Genomic DNA, 23,920 nt, shown 5'->3' with positions numbered 1-23,920 from the left:
CAGTGATTCCCAGCCCTATTGTTGACGTTAGCATGATGCTACGATACTAGCCGCTAGGAGGGGCTTTTTGGCTCTGCTAAAGAAAAGAAACAACTCATTTGTGATGGAAAATAAAACACTTCATAGACATATTCATAGAAAACCAGAGAGCAAAGACTGATAAGAAAATAATAAAGGAGTTCCTTAGGAAAAAAATGTGTTTTTTTTGTTGTTTTTTTTTTTTATCTGATGTTTTTATGTTGTGACTTGCTCTCTGTTTGCATTCAACATGATATATTTTTTAAGATAACACCTATGGTTTCTCTTTGTAAAATATTGTAATAATTTGTCCAGTAAAAACTATGTTTAAGCTAGATTTTGGTCACTGGGGTTGTGACTTCAAACTTGGAGCATCAAACCACACGCAGCAACATCAGTTTGAAGGCTGTTATCAATAGTGTTCTGCTATATGATTGTATTGTTTTTCTTTATTCGATACTTAAGCTAGCATTGTTCTTTAAACATTTTTACAGCTTGTATTTAGTTGCACTTCAACTTCAAGCAAATTTCCATAGGAGATATGTAAAAACAAAATAGTTTTTGTTAAAAATATTCTGTCGTTTGTAACTTTAGTGAACGAAAGCAAAAGGAGGAAGAAAAAAAGTGGTTCTGGAGATCGCCCAGCTGTAGATGGAACAGAGTAGCAGAGCAAAGATGAGACACAGAAACTCCCTGAAATGTGGTCTGATGAGTGTAGTCTCATTTAAATAACTTTTAGATTGATACTCATTGCTTCTCACACTGTTTCCCTGGCAATCTATATGTCTGAAACACTTATCAGCGTACCTTCATATCCCTCCGCTGGAGCAAAATACAAAAAGTGTTGAAGCTGCCGTTGATACAGACGTTAGAAATGGATTAGTGAGATATAAAGCTTGAATAAGGAAACTATCCTAACAAAGATTGCAAAGCTCCAATTGAACAAGACTTCCATTATTCTTTCTCTTGTTGCTTTGCCCCGCCCCCGTAATTCCCGGCCAATGACTGTAGAGATCTTTAGTCACATGGTTTGTTAACAAGCTTTGGTCTGTAACAGAACTGTTCGGTCTGAAAACAGACCAAATGCAAAGTCCAGGATTTAATCCAGACCAAATTAAGCCGACTTCAGTCTGAATACAACCTGAGAGAAACAAAAAAGGTCAATCAATGTTCTGATTGAAGACTGTTTTTTTATTTTCAATTTGAAATTGAGCCATGTTCCCAAAATGCGACTCATGTGATGGTAGATAAACAGGAAAATGTGACATTTTGACTCTTCAGCTGAGAAACTGAAGGAGAAAAGTCCTGACGGTAAAAGAACTTTTCTTCTTTTTCATAATTATTTTTCTCACATTTGCTTTTCTCTGTCAGAGTCTTAAGGATGAGATGGCAAAAACTCTTAATTCACTGGAGGGTTTAAATATTTAAGGAGGGCTTATTTTCAGGCCGGCTCTGACCTCTTTTCCCCCAGCGGGTCACCAGTGACCCATTTAACCTACTTAAGAGCAGCCACTCATCAAAACATAAATAATTCAGCCCAGGCGACATGAACGTGCTTCACATAACTCAGTCTCGTCACAATCCAGCCGCTGCATGAAAACTATCATCATCAAAGCGTTGTTCTCTCAGATGCAGCGGAAACACACCAAAAAGGGATTGAACAGAGCCCCCACCTGAGTATTCTGAGGGGGGTATCCATCCGTCTGTGCTTGTTGTGTGTTTTCAGTGCATCATTTTTAATTTGAATATGAGTGCTGTCTGCTCACACTGACTGCTTCTCTGCCGACCCCAAAAAGCTATTATTTGCTATCAATGAGTCGATCATTTTCCATTTCCACTCGGTATGCTTGGGCGGACCTGTTGTATTTGAGCTATTCTACTCCAGCGCGCCGCCGCCGCCGCCGTCCAGGTGAAAGCAGACGCCTCAGTCAACTGTGAGGGAAGAACTCTGCAGGAGAGGGAGATGATCAGCCAGGATTTGAATGATAGGAGGAGTGATGATAATTTCCAGAAACATTTCGGTTCACTAGAGCCTGGATCGATTCACTTGTGATTTTTTTCTATTCTTTCGATACACTCAATTCAATTCAATTTTGAGTTTACACATTTATACACATTTGTTTAGAATTACATTAATAATCTACTATATGTTTTTAATATATTTATATTAATCTGATCCAGTTCACATACTGTAAATGTATCAGTGAAATACTGAGATTGTTAATATCATCCAGTGTTCCATGGATTCTCTAAAGGAGAAGTTCTAACTAAAATGTTCAGATCATTAACATTGGAAACATTGTTCTGCTTCTCCTGGAGGACGTTTCAGTTTGGACACTAGGTGGCGATCATGCTGTAGCATTACACCTTATTCCAGAAGAAAAAGAAAGTATGAGGAAAAACTTATGTTTCAGACCACAAATAGTTATTTTTTAAAATAGTTTGGAAAATTCATGTCTGTGAACAAAGATGTTCTTTTAGTCAGCAATGACTGTTTAGCTTGACCAAGCATTAGCATTAGCCGTCCTATGAGAAATCCCATTAAAAAGTTAGCATCAAGCTAGTTGACTTTAGCTTTATTTGCTAAATTGATTTATATTTTTATAAATCGATTATTGATTTGTTAAGGCTAAATTGAGTCAAATTGATTAATTGATTTTATCCACCCAGCCCTACTTCATGGTCAATAATGTGCACTGCATGTTTCCCGCTGTCACAAGTTCATCAAATGTCAGAGTTTGAAACTGCCTGGATGAGTCAAGCTAAATGATATTCAGTTGTGTTTTGATTTTCCCTCCAATAACTCCTCCAAAATGCCCACATTCCTCAGGCTTTCAGCCAACACGACTGCCTTTAAATTGAAGCAACATAAAGCCGTCGGGTTGTTTAATTAGATGTGTAGACATCCAGCAGAAGCAAACATGGTTTGGCTGCAGCTCCTGGGCTGAGTGGAAGAAAACACCGGCGGCTCGTTCAATGTGTGGATTTGATTCTGTCACACTTCTCCAAACAGGAGGGGGCTGCCTAATTAAAGATGTAAAATATTTAAATATGGCTTATTTTTAAAGCCAATTTAATGGAGCAGCTCCTCTCAGGTTAAACCCCGGTGCCACAAATTGAGCCTGATCTAATGTGACTCCTGCTGCGTTTGATTAATGGTCATAGTGCGGCCTGATTTTCTTCTGTTTTGTAATTACCTGCACTCACAGGCTGATTGCTGTGTCACAGGCAGAGCAGCTCATGTGTTCATTTCAGAGAGCTTCTCTGTTCGAGTCGCATGAGAAAAGACTTGCTAAGCGGGTTTTGAATAGCCACAAATTTGCTGTGCAAGAAATGATTCAGTCATGATCCTGCCAAGTTTTGCTTCTGAAACTTCATCTCCATCTTCGTAATCAGAGCGCCTGAAATATCCTGGCTAAGGAAAGGCGGCACGCTGCACTCTCACTCCAGAGGATGACTCAGTTGTAGCCGAGGCTCTGCCTCAGCTTCCTCAGCGCTAACCCAAGAAGCCATAAAAACCAGAGACGGCTTCACTTTCCCATAAAAATCCAGTCACTTTATACCGACAGGAAAAACCTCCAGCTGTCTAAGCACACATCGACAGAACGATACATTCACACCCATCATGGGACGAGGCATAAATCACTCTCACCACAGCCGGCTCCAAATCAAGTGCTTGTCAGTGGGAGGGAGAAGTGGGCCGCTGTGAGCGCAGAGGCCAGAGGAATGACCCGGTTCAAAACGTAATTACACATGTCAAGAAAACCACCGGCTTTGGAAATGTAAACAGAAGCCTGAGAATGTATTCATTAGGCTGCCCCGGGGGGCTGTGGGGCAGCAGAGTCCGGCGAAGCACGCGAGCTGGAGAGCGCCGCGGGTACCAGCGGGACGGGAGTCTCATTTGGGTCCTTCACAGTGAACCTTCTGTTCAAGGATTAAAGTGTCGGGCATATGTTGTGATCTTATTTAATCTATTTCCTGTGATATGAAAACCCTCTGAAAATAAAACCCTCGTTTGACAACTTTAACCGCTTTTGTAGCAATTAGCTGTAATGAAATATGTGTCCTCCCAAAGCCGATCTTCAAGCAGGAGTCAGCTTTCAACAAAGCAAGTGCTTTCTAACCGTTCATCATTATGGGATGGCGAGCAGATGAGGTCATCGATGTCAACGATGTTTAACAGACGCCGTTCTGTCATGACATCAGGTTTTGATGTTAAAACCAAAATTCTACGTTTAGACTCTCATCTGTGTGGTGGAATTTTAGCCCATTTTCCTCCATGTTGCTCCACTTCTTTAAATTTGAATGAGCAGCTTAAGGTTAGACTGCCTCTTTGTCGGTGCTTACCTGGCCCAGAAGATGAAAAAAAAATCAGTGTTTACTTGAAATTGCTCACAGTGTAACACATGCATGGAAAATGAATAGAAGAAATAGAAGGCGATGTTTAGATTCTAGTGAGTTTTGTTTAGCCCTTTAACACCTTTAGTGTTTAAGTTCTTTAATTTACTATAACTTCTCAAACGTTAACACGATAATTCCAGTAGGGGAGGAGCATTTGAACAGGGGAACGTCTAAAGACAACTGTGATTTTTAAATGTTCGACCATTTCTGGAGAAAAATCCCTACTGAGAAAAACAACTGTTCTCGGGTTTTGCCACTGTTACGAATGCTTAGAGCAAAATTATGAACTAACAAAGACCTGCTGGAAGCTTCTCCTAATGTCTGGAACATCTTGGCTTAAGGGTCTGCTTGTCTTGTTCTGATGCTGTCTTGAACTAGCAGAGCTTTTAGAAAGTGAAGAGAGCTGTGTGGTAGTTCTTTGTTCCTGCCCTTGTCTTAGACCATCACCTATGGTTTGTGAATGAACTGTTGAAAGGGATACCACAGCCAAGACTGAGCTCTGAGTTCAGAGCTAAGCTCTCTAAGAGGAACTTGGAGAAGATTTGCTACTTTTCCACAAGCATTAGATCCATGGCACACTGGAGAGATTATACTCCTCAGCTGGCCTGGAAACACCTGTATCCTCACGGAGGAGCTGAGGAGATGAGCCCGGCTTCCTCTGCTGAAACTGTGAATCCCTGAATCAAAGCAGATAAGTGGAAGATAATCAATGGATAGATGAGAAAAATGTAAGTATAAGATAGCGTACAGGATACCTAAAGCAGCTCCTGAGTTTAGAGAAGACTGCTGCTTTTTGTGGAAGAATGAAATTTCAAAGAACTTTATGAAAATATTCTGCAGAAGCTTTGGTCTTCCTTTGTGCTAAGAATACTCCTTCTGAGGGACTCGTTTAGCTGGCATTGGACCCCTGAATCTGCCTGCCAACCGTTGCTGTTTTCAAGCTTTGAAGAGACTTTCAAATCAGAAGAGTGGAGAGCTTTTATTAAACCCTGCAGGTTTCTCTAACTCACCACTTGGCTTCACTGGAACATTTTTTCTGATATTTTCAATTAGAAATATTCCATTGAACTTCATTGTATAATGAAGATATCTGTCTCTCGCCCCTTCTCAAGAGACCATTACTCATACGGGGTAATTATTCTTGAGCTGCACTTAATCCTTTGTTTAAAACAGGCTGAAGCACTGAAAGTGCAAGCCTTAAGTTTCATAGTTTGTGCTGCAGTGGCTGAAGGAAGGTGTTCATCCTTGCTGGCTTATCTGAATGTCCTTTAGAACCCGCTGCAGCATTTTCTTCTCTTAAATGAGATTCAAATGTAGTCACTGTGTTTTTCAATCTTTTGAGGCCGCTCCTAGCTGCATGTTGCTTTTACCAACCGTCTCTCATTCCCACTGGGTCCATGTGTGGACGGATATCCTTTGGTGAAATGAAATGATGTGGAAGGTCTGTTCTCGAGGGCCAGGAAGAATGCTTGCTGAAATTCAGGAAGGGTTTGGTTTGTCTGTATGTGTCTGTGAGTGTCTGTGTGTGTCTGTGTGTGTGTGTTCATACCAGCCAGTGTGTCATGATTTCACCAGGACTGATTAGTCATGTGTGAGACAGCAGCCAACTGGCCCAGTGGAACAGCTCGCAGTGACTGCTGGTTACCTGCCAAAGTGGATGCTGGTGTGGAAAAATTGGTAATCCTCAAGATGTTTTGCTTTTGTTTTCTTTTTAGATTTTTTTCTGTTTTTCCATTTTCAGTTATTTTGCCAGCATCTTATGTGCCAAGAACACATTTCTGTGATGACTGCAGAGGTCCATATTTTTCTTTTTACTGTAAAAGCTGTTATTTCTGCTGCCAGTGAAGCTTTTGCTGTTTTTTTAAATGGTTAAACCATTGCTAACTGTGTTTTTTTTACTACTTCTCAGTGGTCCATAACTGCCATAACTGAAATCCTGAAGGGTTTAAAACATTTTACTGTGCTCAATATTTTTATATTGGTATTGGTGCCTCTACCAAACTTGGTGGTTTTATTGAGGTGTGGGGGAAGGCAGGATTTTGGGTTCAGTGGAATTTGTTTAGTGGAGTTGCTTCTTGCTAATGGGTGTCTTAGCTGGAGAGCTAAACTCACCTTTTACCTCTTTTCTCTTCTCTTTCTTTATTTCTTCTTGTTACTCCTTCACTTGTCTCTCATTCTTTACTTCTTCTCATCTCTATCCTGACATTAATCAGGATAATGAATGAGGTTAACCAGTTATTAGAATTGTAATGACTTGCGGTTGGCGGATTAGCAACTTGTGTTTATAGAGTTAGGGGTATATTTGAAGGCAAAGTGATGGAGTGGAAGCTGGAACACCATGTTGATGCTTCATTGCTTCTGGGATAAACCCAGTAGATTGTTGAGAGGATGCCAGTCATTCTGAAGACGTGACCTGCCCTCATCCTTCAGAGTCCCTGGTATTTCTCCAGTTTCTCATGTTCCTTCTTCTTGATGTTACCATGGCTTGGTACTGCCACATCCACCACAACGGCTTTCCTCTGTTCTTTCTCCACCACTACAATGTCTGGTTGGTTCTCCATTACCATCCTGTCCGTCTGGATCTGGAAGTCCACCAGGATCTTTGCTCTCTCATTCTCTACCACTTTCTGAGGTGTTTCCATTTTGACTTTGGGGTTTCCAGGCCATACTCTGTACATGTTTCTGTATAATATTCCAGCTAATTGGTTGTAGCGCTCCGTTTGCTTTCCCAGCCAGCACCTTCCACCCTGTGGTTCTGTGCTGGATTGTTTCCTCTTTGCACAGCCTACACCTTGGGTCTTGTCTGGTCGGGTAGATCCTCTACCACTCTGGTGTTCAGGGCTTGTTCCTGTGCTGCCAGGATCAGAGCTTCTGTGCTGTCCTGCAGACCAGCCCTCTCTAGCCATTGGTAGGACTTCTTGATATCAGCCACTCCAGTTATTGTCCGGTGGTACATCCCATGCATGGGCGTGTCCTCCCATGAGGTTCTGTCCTCCAGCATCCTCTGCTTTTCATTGTCTGAGACATTCACTGAGCACACTGTCAGTTGAGGCCTTATACATCTTTGGCTGTTGCAGTTTCCCTTGTTGCCTGTTCCAGGTTGCCATTTGCCTGTGGAATTCCAAGGTACTTGTAACTGTCCTCAATGTCTCTATTGTTCCTTCTGGGAGTGAGACTCTTCTGTGTGGACTACCTTGCCTCTCTTTGTCACTGATAGTGACCCCATTCTTGAATTGATATCTATATCCAGTCTTGTAAAGATTTTTGGCTGAGGTGTCAAAGACAGATTGACCCAATATGCTGGAGACCAGGTTTATGGCAGAAACTTAAAAGCTTATTTAATAAACTTGAATATGACAAAACTATGAACTAAGGGAGCAACAAAAAGGATAAAAACAGCAAAGGACCAAACAAAACCAAACACTTATATACACTGAGGATAGTTAGCTAAATAAAGACAGCTGTGTGGGAACAACAAATTCACTCCGGTGTTACTGACAGGGGCCTAACACAAAACCCTGAACACAGAACATGACAACAACCAAGAGAACAGCTGGAAAATGAAACTAAAGGGCACAATCCTCACATGAGATGGATCAAACTTAAACAAGTTGGCATGACTTATAAATTATGAAAGTGAAGTGTTTATTCCTTAACTTTTTGCAAGTCCTCTGTGTTGGGATTCTTGTTGAGGCAGGACCAATGGCATGCAGGTCATGGCAAAAATTCATTATTCAAAGCCCAGTAGTGCAGTGACATGCAGCACATTTTCCCTCCATGTTGTTCTTCTGCATGAGGTGAGAAAGAGCTGCAGCCTCTGAGTGTGAAGATGATCAAAGGTGCAGAAAAAATACCTGACTTTCTTGTGATGAATATTCCAAAGATGACATTCCAAGTTACACTTCCATCAGAGCACGTCTTGTTGCAACAATGCTCAACCAAACTGCAGAACCTCAAACAACATGAAGCTGATAACTGAAGGACAGATTCCTTCCTGCAGGTCAAACAGGTTAAATTATAGAATACATGTTTATGGACTACACACACACACACACACACAAACACCTACACCCCACTCAGTGTGAATGGTAACAGACACAGCTAATTAACTATAAATAATAAATATGGCCTATCATTAACTTTTATGGAGGAACAGCTGTGATTTTATTCCTAAAATCAAATTGGAACAACCATAAAGTATACGCAATTTACCATAAAGAGCAAGAAAAAAATGATTAATCAATTTTTCTTTCAGGAAACATGCATTTATTTGTTTAATAAAAGTTTGCAGTTGCCAGTAAATGCTCAATAAAATGGGGGTAATTGTACAAACATAGGAAAGCCACGCTCATGTGGAATGTGCCGGCATCTGTGTTATGATAGAAGTGAGCAGAGCTCTCAGGAGCTGTGCCGCCCGCTCTCAGATGGTTCTGTGCATTCAGGAGGGATCAGTTCAAAGTTGAGTCATGCAAGCGTGAAATCACACACACTCATCACACCACCTTCCTGTTCCTGCATGACTGTCATCAGGTGGTACTGAGAACTCACCAAACCACAATGACGTTTATTCTAATGCAGTGATTCATCGCCCCTTAAGAGGGATGTGTGTGTATGTATGTGTGTGTGTGTTCAAAGGGGCCATGGCTGTTGAGTCCTGAGCCCCTGGTGTTAGACTGGGTCACCCCAGGAGCTCAACATCAGACTCCAGGCAACCGGCCTGTCCGTCAGCTTTCTTTTTTCATCCATAAAACAACGCTTTCCCCTCTGTGAGTTTCATTAACTGCTTTGTCAGGAGCATAGCAGGTTGTCTGTAGTTTTTTCTTTAAATGATTGTTGAGATAGGTGTCAGTCTGGTGTCAGAGAATTACAACGCACAGACAGCTCTCATCAAGACTTCAGACTACTTTGTTTCAGTTTGGTCCACTTGTGAGGGTTGTAACCTTTTGTTTGATTCCCGTTCTGGTTTCTTGCTTCTTGTCATGTTCTATTTTCAGGTTTGATCCTGTCAGTCACACCAGCTTCACGCTGTCAATAATCTGCAGCTGTCTTGATTGAAATTATTGAAACTCAGTTGTTTTAGTGTCAGGTTTTAAGTTCGTTCTTGTCATTCTTTGTTGAAGGTCTTTCTGATGCATTGAGTGTCATTATTACAGTGTTAAATTCCTACCACCAGGCCTGATCTCCTGCATTGCATTCTGGGACGTTCACTACCAGTTCCTGAATGACTGGAACACCTCCATTTTAGTGCCTGTAAATATGACTCCACCATGTGATGGTCCTCAGCTTTTAGAGATCATTCATTCTTTTGCATATTTAGGAGCAGAATACTAAATTCTCAGCAGTGGGACAAAAAAAATCAGCTAAATTAATTATAGGTGTGGCATCTGACCCGTTACATATGTCCCTGTTAGAGTATTTAAAGCCACATATCCTTCTAGAGTAAAATATATTTTTAAATATCAATTTAAAAAAGACAAGTGTTTTCCTACTTTATAAATGTATTTATCTATTTAATATCTGATGGATTTAAAACCTATTAGGGCTTTTTAACCTAAAATATTTGTTTTCTTTTTTTTTTTTACTTTATTGAATATAAATAAGGCTGTGAACATTAACGCGTTAACACACGTGATCAATCAAAAATAATTAACAGGTTTAAACTTATTAACGCAAACTAATTACACTTTGCTGAGCAACAGTCTTCCACTTTGCCTGGGACAGTTCAGGCTTCCATGGCGTGCGTTAAAAAACCTCGTCGGCAGTATCCCACCTATACCATGATCACTTACAAAAGAAATAAATTATCAATCGGTCTTTAGTACTTTATTCTTATGCTGACAGTTTAAATAATGCATCAGTCCAGAGAGAAAGTAAATCAACGTCTCTGTTTTCCTGGAGTAATGCAGACAAAATTCTTTAGAATTCTTATTGTCTTCCTGTTAATGTGTTTTGAGCTCACAAGTTACATTTATATTCATGCCAGTAATTTTACAGAAGAAGAAGGTCTGTCATAAAATATAAACAATTGCTAAACTAAACAGACTAAACAAAACTGGTCATCCCTATCCTTAGATTTTCCTTCTCAGTAAGGAAAAACTCCTAAAATCCTGATTCAGGAAAAAAGAAGAAACCTCAGGGATGCCTTCATGAAGGAGAGATCCTCTCCCAGGACGGACAGGAGATTTACCAGGACTGCTAAAGAAGAATGAGTTTATTTAACTTTACAACCACACCTAGATAGAACTGGGAAACGGGTGGAAGCGCGGTCCACAGCCAAGACGAGCCAGAGGCGAGGTCTACGGCCAAGAACAGGAGCACAGACGATCCACTGGGAATCTGAAATTGCCCCGCTCCTCCGGAGGGGAAAGAGGAACAACATATGAATCACACTGCACCAAAACAGAAAACAATAAATTATAAAGAGGAGAGGTGAAGTAAATGGGAATAGACAACAGAGCTGATGTGGATAATAACGATGATAGAAAATGTAACATTTTTAGGTTATCAATATTAATCTAGACCCACGAGAGCTACAGTAGAGGGAATGGACCGCCGACTTCCCTGTCCTGAATTGACACTTCTTACATTTAAAAGTCTCAGACAATAACAATAAAGGATACAATTTTCTTTCTGGCCTGTTTTTGTTCAACAGCTGCATATGTCATAGAAAATGTACCCAGTAAACCATTGCAATTCTTGTGATTAATCTCAATCCAAAGGTGCGAGTGATCTGATTTCTTTTTTTAATCGATGGATAGCATTCATTAAGAATGAACGTTCTAAATCTAGAATTTTTGTTTGATTTCATATTGTGATTATTTGGAAATACCAAGTGGTTGGGAAATACTGTAACTGAAAACAAAAACCAGACGCCATTCATTTTTTTCCAGGTTTGCGATTAATTGGTTAACTTTTTTTCATTGATTCCCGACCCCGATATAAACACATTTACAGAATGTTGAATGTCAACAAACATGATCCTTTTGTTACCCCACTATGACAGCTGCTCTGTTCTGTACTTCATTGTCCCGTTCCTCCATTAGATTCAAAATTATGCTCTACACAGCCTGAAGAGCTGGTATTAGTGCTTAAAGAGAGAAAAATGGATGTAGTAACATTGAACATGTGACTGCTGCCCTTAGGGGACACAGCAGAACTTCTGCTTCCATCTACCCCTAAATTCTGTTTTCATCATGATGACTTTTTTGTCTTCTGTTCAAAATATTTCTGGGAACAACCGTTTTCATGTGGCCAGACTTGGGACTGTCACTCAAAAGCTCTGCTTTGTGCCCCCGTGTGATAGTATGAAATGATTCATGGTAAAGACTGCTTCCAAACACAGTCCAGACACCTACCATCCAAAATACAACTGATGGACTGATGTGTCTGCATCGTTATTGAACCAGAGACATCGGTGACAAACACATACTGCCACTCCCGTCTTTTGTCTTTGTGATCACGTTGAAGTCAATCATCTACTTCAGTTACGTTGATGACTGCAGGAGGCTCCGGTCACGCCTCTTTTGATAATGCAGTAGCAAGCATGAAAACAGCAGCTCCACGCAAGGCTATCAGTGTCGACAGATAAGAGATAAAGGTGAAACGAGGTTCATCCACAGCGTCTTTTTTTACTGTGATCAGCACTGAAAGTGTCTTCAGCCTCTGCTGGAACAACACCATTGATTTTTTAAGCTGTTTGACTGAAATTCATCTGTGTGGTGCAGCAGAGTGCCTGCAGGACGCCCCCTGCTGGTTGTACTCTGCTGTGTTGCAGCTCGTCTGTGTGTTCTTTCTGCCGTATGTAAAGCAGTCTGAATTTTCCAGCTCTCACCTTGAAATGCTAAAGCTAACCCAGGACGGCGACTAACAGGCAGATTACATATTCTGCAGCTCTGCAGGCTCTTTGTTTCCTGTGTTCTCTCTCTGCCGTGCAGCTGGAAGCTTAGCTGTGGACACATCCACCCACTCACTGTTTAGTCTGCTCGTCCTCTGTGAGCATGTTTTCAAATGTCATCATGATGACAAGCCATGTTGAGGGGGCAAGGAACACTGGGATGGCTGCTGCTTTGTGTTACAGCCCCTTCAATGGGACAGACAAGCACCAACACCGAAACTGCCATTTCCCCGACACAGCCATTCATTTGTTCTCAACAGCAACCCCCCCTGCCGGTCTCACCCCCCCGAGATCGTCTCATCTCCCCCTTTCACAGTTCACCCCAGCTGGATTAGCATAGTAATGTGTCTTGTTGCATCACACTGGCTATAATCAATTACAGGCGGTCACTGCGTGTCCGTGGCAGCACACGCTAAAAAGTCCAGCAGTTTCCTCCAAGGAGTTTTCCTCAGTCTGCTCTGTGGGGAAGCAGAGACGCCACTAACATGTAGAACCAGAGCGACTCTAAATTTAAAGTGTAATAAATGTTTAAGTGACACGAGAGAAAACCTCCACTGAAGTGCTGAGAGGAAGAGTTAAAGGAAACAATCTATGTGTGTTTTACAGGAACCGCAATCTGGTTTTTATTATTGTAGTAACAATGATGACAAATACAGGCAGACCGACTAGCAAAGGATATTGATTTCATAAATAAATAAAATAAAATAAAATAAAACATATTTGAAGAAGCTAAACTGTGTAACCAACAAGTCAACGGTCTTCATGTGGACCAGAGCCCCCACTCCAGTGTTACCCACAGGAGGAACCCTGGAGTGGGTCAAACAGACCCGTGTCAAAGCCCTCAGTTGTTTTTTAGATCGAAGAGTTTTTTTCTTCCTGGAAGTTCTTTCAAACAAACACACTTGACTTCTTCCAATGATTCTCTCATGCATGTGAGGGTTTGTGACAGGCTCTATAGGTGGTTCACGCCCCTTTTCTCCATCAGAATCTGCTGGAATTATACTGATTGTGTTAACACTTAAAAAATTACAGTAAATCAAAGAGCATAAACACTGGAGCTTCGGCGTTAAAAGGTTAAACTGATGTCCAGGCAAACAATTGGAACCTCAGAGTTCCTTGAATCAGGATGTTTTGATTTGGATTTAGATCAGGGGTCAACAACCTTTAACAGTGAAAGAGCCATTTGGGCTCTTTTACTAGTGATCAAAACCTAGAAGGAGCCACACTTTAAGACATTTGGATTTGCATTCATGACCTTCTTTTTTTTAATATATATGAATTATATCTATTTTTTGACACGAACAAAAGCAAAAATATATATATAAAAAAAAAACTATCATTTCTCTAAATGGGATTTTTTAAAACATTTTTACCTTTTACCTTTAGTAGAGGCCAAATTAGAGAAAAAGCTAGCTTTTTGCCTAATTACTAGCTCAACTCCAAATTAGCATAAAATACCTCAGTAAATTAAATCAGCCTAAAATTTAGCATGTTGCTAAAATAATAGCTTATCTCCAAATCTTTGAGAATTACTATTTTATTTTTCTTCAGCCAGAGAGCCTCCATGTGGGGATAGAAGAGCCACATTTGAGTCCGGAGCCGCAGGTTGCAGACCCCTGATTTAGATGTTTAGATTTAGCAGCATGTGTTTATGTGCAACAACAACAAGATACATAGAGATTACATGCTAGCTTGTTGCGTACGCAAAGTTGGACGCCATATTGGATTATTCATTTTATGGTCATTTTACAGTGTCTGTTAAACCATGTCTCAATGTTTTTATACCATTTCAATATGGCATCGCTCATTACGTATCTTGGACAATAGTCAAAAGCCTGGGTGTCATCTCTAGTAATATTAACCTCTATGTGAATCAACATCCAGAGAACTTCCTCAGACTCCAGAACTTTCCCAGTGCACACAGACATGTTCCCACCCCTCCTTCTATTTTATCAGACACTACCCGGATATTTGTTTGTGTGCCGCCTCTGACGTTGTTCAAGTTCTGACCTCAATTCGTACCCAGACTGGTATCTCGGGCTGTGCTGCCGCCGCCACGCCGCAGATTGTTTCAAACTGGGCTGAATTGTCATTCTGGCAGTGAAGCGTAATAACCTTTAAATGGAATCCCAGCCCGATCATGGCGACACGTGTCAGTCCAGGAGCCAGACAATCCAAATCTGACATTTGTTTTCTCTGTTAAGAATTGATCAGAGGAGGTATCCTCGGAGGAGAAGTGGAGCTCCTGGAACCTTTGAGGAGGAGCGGGAGCAGCTTCCATGGAAAACTCTTCTTTTGTCAAACATGTAGCAATTCGGTCACTTAGAACAGGAGACACATTCCCAATGAAACAACAACACTTTCTGCTTGTAAACAATGTAAACAATCACACCCCAGCCCGAGTCTCTGCCAGCATCATGAAATCACAGTTTCACTCATTAGTAGCTGTTCCTACATGAATGTTCGGTCTTTAACTTGAGATTTTCTGCTCAATTTGCCGTTCTCACGCGGCTCACTTTGCAATCAGCGCCTGTGCAAAAACTTACACGCAGACTTCACAGATGCTGCACAAATAATTAATGAGGAAACACTGCTTTATCGGTTTATTGGTGCATTGGAATTAGTGGTTACTCTGGCAGTCCTCCTCCTGGGATCCTGACAAAACATAAAACATGTTTTATTTAAAGTGGGGTTTGAGATTTTTTAAAGAGCAGAAAGTAGCAGGATCTTTCTCTGAATGAACATGCAGCAGCGGGTTTGGCGTTTCATTTCTGCATTACAGATCCGCGGCAACAAGAACATTTGCACTCATTAGTTCATCTGTATCTCACTTATTTCCATTTACCCATCAAAAAATCCAATTGAAAAGCTTCTTTTGTTCTATTCTGAGTTAACCTTCACTTACTGAGAGCTTTATTCTGAAAGAGAACACGAGGTTGAAAAGAGAAAAGACCAGTGGTGTACCGTCAGGGCCTGCAAAGTCTTCAGCGAAGGCCTAAAATGATCCTAAAAGACCTATCTATAGTACAGAGAATTTTTTTTTACATACATGCTGAACATTTATATAGAATATATTTCAGATCATTCCAACTGTTCTGTCAGCTTCTCTCACAAACTATTTTTTTTTAATGAAAGTTTCTGACCAATCAGATTTTAGCCTCACTTGTTGCTAGGTTCATGAAAGTCTGCCTTACGCTCATACAGTCAGTGCTTCTGTCCTCATTTTCAGTCTTTGTGGTGACTTTCCACAAGAAACACTGCTGGTTAAACCATAGACATATATTAACGCATTGACATGGATTCAACCAATCAGAATTTGAGTAAGTCTCTCATGAGGGCAGAAGATAACACAATCACCTCTGATTGGATGGTTGAAGCTCGCTCTACCAAAAGCTAACTTCTTTTGTAGTTGTTTCAGGCACTTGATTTTTGTTTGAATTACTCGTTTTGCAGTTAACAACAGAAGAAGGCGGAGCAGTTGATTCATTTGCGTAAACCATTCTTAAGATAGACTTTTCCAGAAAAGCTGGACATCGTCAAAAAAGGTCGATCAACCCCAAAGCTAGCGAGCTCGTCTCATTAGAAACATGAAATAGTTGATATTATCGAGGATGGTTGTGGCGGAGGAAGACTCTAAAAGGCACAGACCGCCACTGCAAAAGACAAACATCCAGTGGTTATTTCCCAGCACGCTCTCACGATGGATGCCTCAGCTTTTATGGGACATCTTTATGAAAGCATAAACATCACAGAAGTCATTGACAAATAAATGTAAGGCACTCATAAGTCACTCTGGTTAACATGAAGGAAATGTTTTTAGTTTCTCTGAAAGCAGTAAACATTTGAAGTTTTAGTTTAGAGAGACCTTCACATCGCAGAGCAGAAAAAAATAGTTCTACTCATTAAATAACATCATTCATAAGAATTTTTAAAAGTTTTCTTAAATATGAATGCGTCGTGTAAATTCATATTTTCACTCCTTTCTGAAGGATTTGCTACTTTTGTGTACAGAAAATTTAGTTTCTTCTGTTATTCCAGGACTTTGTGTACTTTCTTCTGAAGTATTCAGTCACGTCATCTGGCTGCATTATTTCTTAGCACCTTTTCATACATCAGCTTTTTCAAGAAGAGATGTAGAAAGTTAAAGAAACAGAAGTGTAGCAGGTAGACGGCGGGACAAACAGAGGCAGCATGAGGTTTGTAGTTAGAAGTTGTGAAGGTTTCAGTGAAGCTGGTTAAAGCTCGTCTCTGTCAGAAAACACTGCATTTCCATTTGTGGAGGAGCACAGAGGCTGGCTGGGTTCAAATGTACAAATATAGACTTATTATGAAAGTAAGAAATTCCTCAATTCTGGGTAAATGTTAATAAAGATTCATGCAGATTCATGCATTTCTCCTGCAGTTCCTGTTTTCCTGGGAAAGAGCAACAAAGTTTGTATTTACTGAAGGAGGTGAAGTCGTGACGGCTCACAGCTGTGCCCCAGAATAACTTCACTTTTCTGCTTCATGTGTCCAATTTCTCCTGCTGCCCCCAGAAGCTGGAAGGCATCTGGGTATTAATCTCTTAGTGGCAAGAGTCGCAACAAGCCCTAATTCATTTACTTAAGAGCTTTTCACATGAGGCTTAAAATGTAATAAGAAGATCACTCCACGGTGCGTCTGATTAAACCCTGTTAATTACCCCAGGTATGAGGGGCTGTTAGGAAAGGGCAGCAGTGAGATGATTGTTTTTATAAGAAGCTTTTTGGTTCACCTTCTCCTGAGTTGGGACGGTGCTGAAAATGAGAGACTGTTCCTGCAGTGTGAGGCGTGTGTGATTAATTAATCTAAACACATATAAGGGTTTACACGGCGGATTGGGGGCTCACACAGTTAAACTGTGAGATCCTCAGAAACTCCTCATAACTCTTTTGTCTGTTTTGTCTTCTCTTCCAGGCATTTTCTCTTTAAGACGGGCACTGGGACGACACCTTTCTTTGGCGCGGCAGCCCCCGGTTACACCATGGCAACAGGAACAGTGTACTCCACACCCGCGCGGCCGCTGCCCAGAAACAGCCTGTCCAGGGGGGCCTTCAAGTTCAAGAAGTCGCCCAAACATTGTTCTTGGAAGTGCACGGCCCTGGTGGCGGTGGGCGTGGCCGTGGTGCTGTCCATCATTCTGTCCTACTGCATAGGTGAGGATGCTGGATGCTGTCGGCCCACAAACATCTCCATCCAAACCGCATTTAGTGAAGTTTGGTTTACTGAGCGTGCTGTTCCCAGGTCCCGCGATGGTTCTGAAGTTCTCCTCCATGACAACAACAGAGACGGTTTGTTTAACTTGTTCAGCTCTTGCTGTAGAGCCTCTAAACTCAACTGGAAACGGTTGTTTTCAGCCAAATACACCAACAATCAAATGCTGAAAAGTCATAGAAATATATTTAAATCAGGGACTCATTTTTGTCCCACATTTCAGCTGCAGACGGCGTGTGGACCTGTGTGTGTGAGAGCTTCATGTCCACATAACCGAACATCACAACTGAAATGTGGTGCTGTGGAGGCCCAGCAGCAGCGTTCTGTGACATCAGTGTGATGGTGTTAGGGTCTGTGCCTGCACAACACCTGCTCTTCAGCCGTCTGAGAGGGAGCACAAACTAAAATGGAGTATTTTTAGATGTTCTGAGAGTTCATGTGGAAGTGTGTGCTGTACGAAGGCATTTTTTGTTTTTCTTTTGTCGTAAGTAAAAAACAAAAAAAACATTTTTTTCTGTGTTCAGTTAGAAATCTGGCTGCTATTTTGCCCTTGTGATTCTAAAAGTAACAAACACTAAAAGCTAAACCTGTGGGGAGTTTTTTGCCTGTGTCTCTATTAGATGTGGAACCTAAAAGGTTTTTTTTTTCAATAATTGAGATGTAGTCACATCGAACTCACTGGAGCCCAAAACCTGATGAGCTTCTTGACAGCAGGAGTCTTTCAGTTCCAGAGAGAAAATGATCTGAATTAGACGATTATCTTTCAGTCAAATTGCGGAAATGATTGACGGCCGCCTGGAGTGAAGGAGCTGATGTTCCTCCTCCACCTGCACACCTCCTGATGGGATTCAGCCTTTCCTCTGGGCCTGGGTCAGAGATGCAGACGTGACGTCAGAAGTGCTGGAAAGAGGAGCATTAATATATGAAGACGATGGAGTCAAATCAGAATCAGTTCAAAGTGAACGAAAAAACTGATTGAAAACCTTGAAAAATATATATTGTAATAAAAAAGATTAAAATAAATGATTTGAAAATGTGAAAAAAAACTGAAAACTTGAAATAAATCTTGTAAATTGGAAAAAAAAGTGAAGATTTTTTTTTTATTTGAAAAAAAAAATAGCAAAAACTTGAATTAAAAAAAACATAAATGTAAAAATCACCAATTGAAAAATAATGTATCCATTACTAATAGCTGCTGTTTTGAAATTTCAACTCTTTTTGTTTTGTTTTTTGTTCTTCACTTTCGGTCCTCAGTTTACAGTTTCAATTCTGATTTTCAAATTTTTGCTGCTGAGCTGAGCCTAATTTTACAGAAAATCAGAATTGAACCTTTTTTTAATTTAAGTTTTCAGTTCAAATGTTCAAAAAACATTTTTTTCAGATTGTCAAGATGTATTTTAATTTTTCAGTAATTTTTTTCAAAATTTCGAAACAAATTTTTTTTTAATTTTCCTTTTTTTCAAATGTTCTATTTTTTTTCCCATTACAATGTCTATTTTTCAGGTTTTCAATCTGGTTTTCTGTTCACTTGAAGCTGATCCTGATTTGACCCCACAGACGACCTCCTGGAGGAGAAACTAAACTGCTGACTTTACCAACGAGGATCCCTTTTCATTGCCATCAGGTGAAGGAGAACCACGTTCACACCTTCCCTGCTCCTCTTCCTCGTCCCCTGCAGAGAACTATTCGTTTGTTTTTGAGAGGAAACGCTGACTCTTTACTAACCTTTAGAATGGCGTCCACAGCGATAAAGCCGAGTTCTGTGTCTCTCACACTTTAAATCCGTCCAGCGAGCCTCCTGCAGGAGCGCCGACCACTTTTATTCAGCTCCGAGGCACTAAAGTGAGACAGCCGTGTGAAGAAGAAGCTGCTGGGGAGATCCTATAACCTGTTTTATTGGCGAGCAGAGAGAAGAGCTTTCATAAATGCAGCGGTACCCGTGTTACCACTCGTTTTATTGACATAGCTGTTGTGTTGTTTGTCGAGGCTCACCCTCCCATAAATCTGCATCATAATGTTCTGGTTTGTAACTGAATCAGGGGTTTTCTTTTCTGGCTTCTGCTCTCGTTTGCTGGTTGACTCTGGAGAAAGGAGGTTTGATCAGCTGCTGCTGCAAGACTTCCAGCAGATTGGACTCATGCTAACGTTTTCATCACAACACCTGCTGACGTGCTGAGTTTTGCATCTTTGTTCATGGAGAGGGTTGGATGTGCGGCTGAAACCGAAGCTGCCAGTTCCGTCCTGCAGCATCGGTTCAAGTGTGTTAAGGTGGATGTTTCTCACACACACACGCACACACACACGCACGTGCGCAGCTTTGCTGTCATGCTTGCCCTCCGTGTTTCTTTTTTTTTTTTACTTGTTTTATTAACATTTAGTGCCAATTAGTAATTATGCAATGCAAAATTTACAGAAATAGATTCAAACATAACATTATTTTTCTTCAGGTAAATACAGTCAAATCAAAAATGTCGGTTCGTTGTGGGGTCAAATCAGGATCAGCTTAAAGTGAAGTTAAAAACATTGTAAATTTGAAAACAAAAAATTCAAAATTTTAAAGCAGTTTAAAATCGAAAATAAATATTGCAAACTTGAAGGAATTATTAAAAATGTGAAAAAATGAAATTGAACAGTTGAAAAAATATTGAAATCTTGAAAGAAATATTGAAAATTTTAAACTTGAAAAAATAAAAAAAATAAAAAACTAAAACTATTACCAATTAAAAAATATGTCTTTTCATACTTTCAACTTTTCCTTTTTTGTTTCTCATTTTGTTTTTGCTGCGGAGCTGATCCTAACTTTACATGGGGGCGGGGCTTTGACCTGATTGGCTACCAGGACATGTTTCCCATGATCCCCTAAGAGGTAAAGATGACGTGACGTTTGTTCTGCTGCAGATCGTTGTCTGTTTATGTCGCCCCACTCTGATCAAACTTAGAGAAATGTAGAAAATGTGTTGTGAGTGAGGAGTCCCCTCTGTCACGTCATGGGAAACATCTCCCGGTTGCCAATCGGGTCAAAGCCCCGCCCCCATGTAAAATTAGGATCAGCTCCGCAGCTAAAACTCCAAAATCTGAATTGAAACTGAAAATGGAGAAGTGAAAGCAAAGAATAAAAGACGAAAAAAAAAGATTGAAGTACAAATAAACATTACTTTTATCAATTGGTAAATTTAGTTATTTTTTTTAATTCAAGTTTCAAATTAACATTTTTTACTTGAAACTTTCAATATTTCTTTTAAGTTTTCAATTTTAGTTTTTTAAATATTCAGTTATATTTTTTCAAATTTTCAACAATTCCTTAAGTTTTCAAAATGTATTTTCAAGTTTAAAACTGCTTTCAGATTGTCTTTATTTTCAAATTTACAATCTTGTTTTCCATTCACTTTAAGCTGATCCTGATTTAGATTATCCCAATGCCACATATCTACCTATAGTTTTGTCCAATTCATAGCCATGGCTAAAGGAAAAAAAACACATGGAAACTCCATGTCTGTTTTATAAAGTCACCTCATTCCTTTGAAATGTGTTGGACCTGGGAGCCATTTATCCCTAAGAACGCCACTTTTCACGTCCTTCCTGTTTCTATGAAGGTTTGTGATTCTTGGAGTGTGAATTGTAGAAATCCGTTTTTTCAGATTTATAGAATTGTTAGCCTGGCTCTCTAACACTGACTGGAAGCTGAACAGTTCCTGCCATTGAAATGAGGACCTGGTGAGGTGAGATTTGCAGCTCCAGCTCTGCAAACCCGCCTGATTGGAGGGAGTTCAGTGGTTTTTGGAACAGAGAAGGACGGCCATCAGCGTCTGCTGTAAAAACACATTTTTATTTTTCTGACAAAGCGAAAGGAAATTTAAACCCTGAGTTTGTCAGACGGGTGTTCCTTTTTGAGACATTTGGATTAAGCAATAATACAGCGGTTAAATGTGTTTGTGAGTTGGAATCCTAGTGAATGGTCGTGTTGGTTAAGCTGAAGGAGCCGTGAGAGCTGGACGTCCACTCTGAGCTGAGTGACTGTCTGTCTCTAACACTCATCAAAACCCCCAAAGCTTCATCTTCCATGGGACCAGAGGCGAGCCTGAGCGGATCGATGCTGTGCTGAGGATGTTGTTTATCCGTCTGAGGTGGATGGAAGCCGTATCCTCGACAGCAGGAACATCTTAGCTCTGAGCTGCGCCACTTATTTCTAGTATTCCCTGCAGACATTTGTGTGCAGTGAGTTTCTAAAATAAAATAATGTTTCCCTCAATATTTCCGATGCTGTGGAGCTCCCAGTCATTGTTGGCAATCTGTGGCTCCAGATGGAGCACTTTTCTTTCTGCTAAATGGACAATTTCTTCTGCTGGCTATCAGCATAATGTCAGCTGCATTAAAGCACTGATGTTATATTCACGTTTGCCTCCTCGAGTCCCTCGGTGCTGACAGGAATACCTGTGTTTATTATAGATCTGTGGAAAATGAGAGTCGCCGTCTGTCCTGTGGGGGTTTGCAGCGACTTTTCTGGACGTGACCAGATCATTCTCATCATTTAGGAATGCACATGATCACTTACAGTAAATACAAATGTCGCTGTCACGAATACCTTTCTGTCTCAAACAGGCAGACGGCTGGATCCAAGTGCAGCAGGTTTTATTGGCACAGACAGGAGAACAGGCGTGAAGCACGGCTAAACGTCCACAAAGCTAAATCAGGGTCGGGCAGGCAGAGGTCAAGCACGAGGGCATCGGAGAACAACCAGAGAGGTCAGGGTCCAGGCGAGGGTCGGGGCAGGCGGCAGATGATGCCAGATCAGATGAAACAGAAGATCAGCTCAGGTTGGAATGCTCAGCGATGCAGGCAGAGCGGCACAAACAAGACTGCACTCTGACTAAATACTGCTGGGAAGGATTACTGATGGGAACCAGCTGTGGGGTTTCTGGGAGCGTCAGCAGGGGCTGATGGGAAGTGAAGTGTGGAGAAGTACTAGAACCCTGGAGATAGTTCCCGCTGAAGGCCAGAGGGGGAGACAGAAGACCGATTCATGACACTCCTATGCAAATGTGCAATAAACATTTAGAAATGCACAAAGTGTTCATCAGCTAGTAGGGCTTCCATGATTAGTCGACTAATCGACTATTAAAATCGTCCAGGACTAATTTAATAATCGATTAGTCGTTAATTTATATTATATGGAGTCAGAGTGTAGTAAAGTTGAAGAGTTGTGAGGATTCAGAAAAATTTACTTTTTTTATTTTTGAGTCAGTGAGACCAAAATTATATCTTTGGTGAAAATAGTTCCTTGTTTCAGATGCCGACCTCATTTAATTTAATCTTGTTTTAATATCAGAAACTAAAGGACATAATTCATTGAAAGTTTCATTAATTATAATCTTAATTGTCTTTATTTGTAGTTAGTTTAAAGCTAATGATGGTTAAGATGTATGTTTTAGATCTGCTTTACGCATGACCCGATTAGTCGACTAATTTGAAAAAACTATTAATACTATTAAAATAATCCTTTGTGGCAGCTCTATCAGCTAGACAGGCTTGTTTTTTTTCAGCCAATTGAATGAGTCCTTGTAGATTCACCAGCCAATGAGGACGTTTGTTGGTCTGTTACGTTAAGTGAGTCTCAAAATTGACCTCAGAAACGAGTTCATGAATGAGAAGCGGTTCATAATCATACGCTCTACGATTCGTATGATTTATGAGTTTATATAACAAGTGAATCCTATCTGTGGAACAGACTGTGTGCGTCTCCAAAGTTATGAGAGTGATCTGGCCTCATGAAGTGTTTTGGTTTGGGTCTCAGAGTTCTAGCAAGCATGTGGTGAACTAACAAACGCACCCCCCCTGTCTTGATCACGGGGCAGTTTTTGACATCAGTGGAGGAGTCAAACACCTCTTTCTGAGGGAGGGAAGCGCTCATGCCCCATAAATATTCATAGAACTGGCCTCTGCTGCAGAAATAACTTATGCAAATACCTAAATTGAGAGCGATTCAGCTCAAAGCATGTGTTGATGAGGTAAGTGGGGATTGGTACCCCGCTGCACTGAGCGGCGTGCAGAGGGGTCGGCTGTCTGTGGCTCTGCGGCGCCACGGGAGACCCTCGCCGCACACGACTTCTTCTCTGGTGGACGGTTGGTGAAGCAACAAGGTAGACATGAGGAGCTGGGAGCCTCTGCACGTATTATGTTAAATGATTTACAGTCTTCAACCAGGAGGCCACTGGTGGGGGGTTGTAGCCACAGACGCGTATCAGGCTTCATTTGCTTCCTTGTATTTCTTCAGGTGAAATTTAGTGGCATTGGTCTGAAGCGGTGTTTGTCTGTCTGGAGGCAGTCTGCAGGCACGCCGGCGCTCTGCTCCCAGCTGAAACCTCATTACTGCAGTGG

General features: G+C 40.9%; 1 protein-coding gene across 10 annotated transcripts in view; it reads left to right on the top strand.

Moving 5' to 3' along the window:
- si:dkey-237h12.3 (teneurin-3) overlaps nucleotides 1–23,920 on the top strand; it is a 210,027-nt gene that overhangs the window by 91,346 nt on the left and 94,761 nt on the right. For 9 of the 10 annotated variants that reach the window (XM_024262578.2, XM_036213790.1, XM_036213789.1 and 6 more), the window contains one exon: nucleotides 17,249–17,487. In XM_024262578.2, the coding sequence (XP_024118346.1) occupies nucleotides 17,249–17,487 (239 nt within the window). Of the gene's footprint in view, nucleotides 1–17,248; nucleotides 17,488–20,331; nucleotides 20,412–23,920 lie in introns of those variants that run through there. The other variant, XM_024262583.2, reaches the window with a different exon arrangement.

The sequence above is a fragment of the Oryzias melastigma genome, linkage group LG10, assembly GCF_002922805.2.
Source record: "Oryzias melastigma strain HK-1 linkage group LG10, ASM292280v2, whole genome shotgun sequence".
Taxonomy (NCBI): domain Eukaryota; kingdom Metazoa; phylum Chordata; class Actinopteri; order Beloniformes; family Adrianichthyidae; genus Oryzias; species Oryzias melastigma.
Note: the sequence above shows the minus strand (reverse complement) of the source record. Positions and strands in the feature narration are given on the sequence as shown.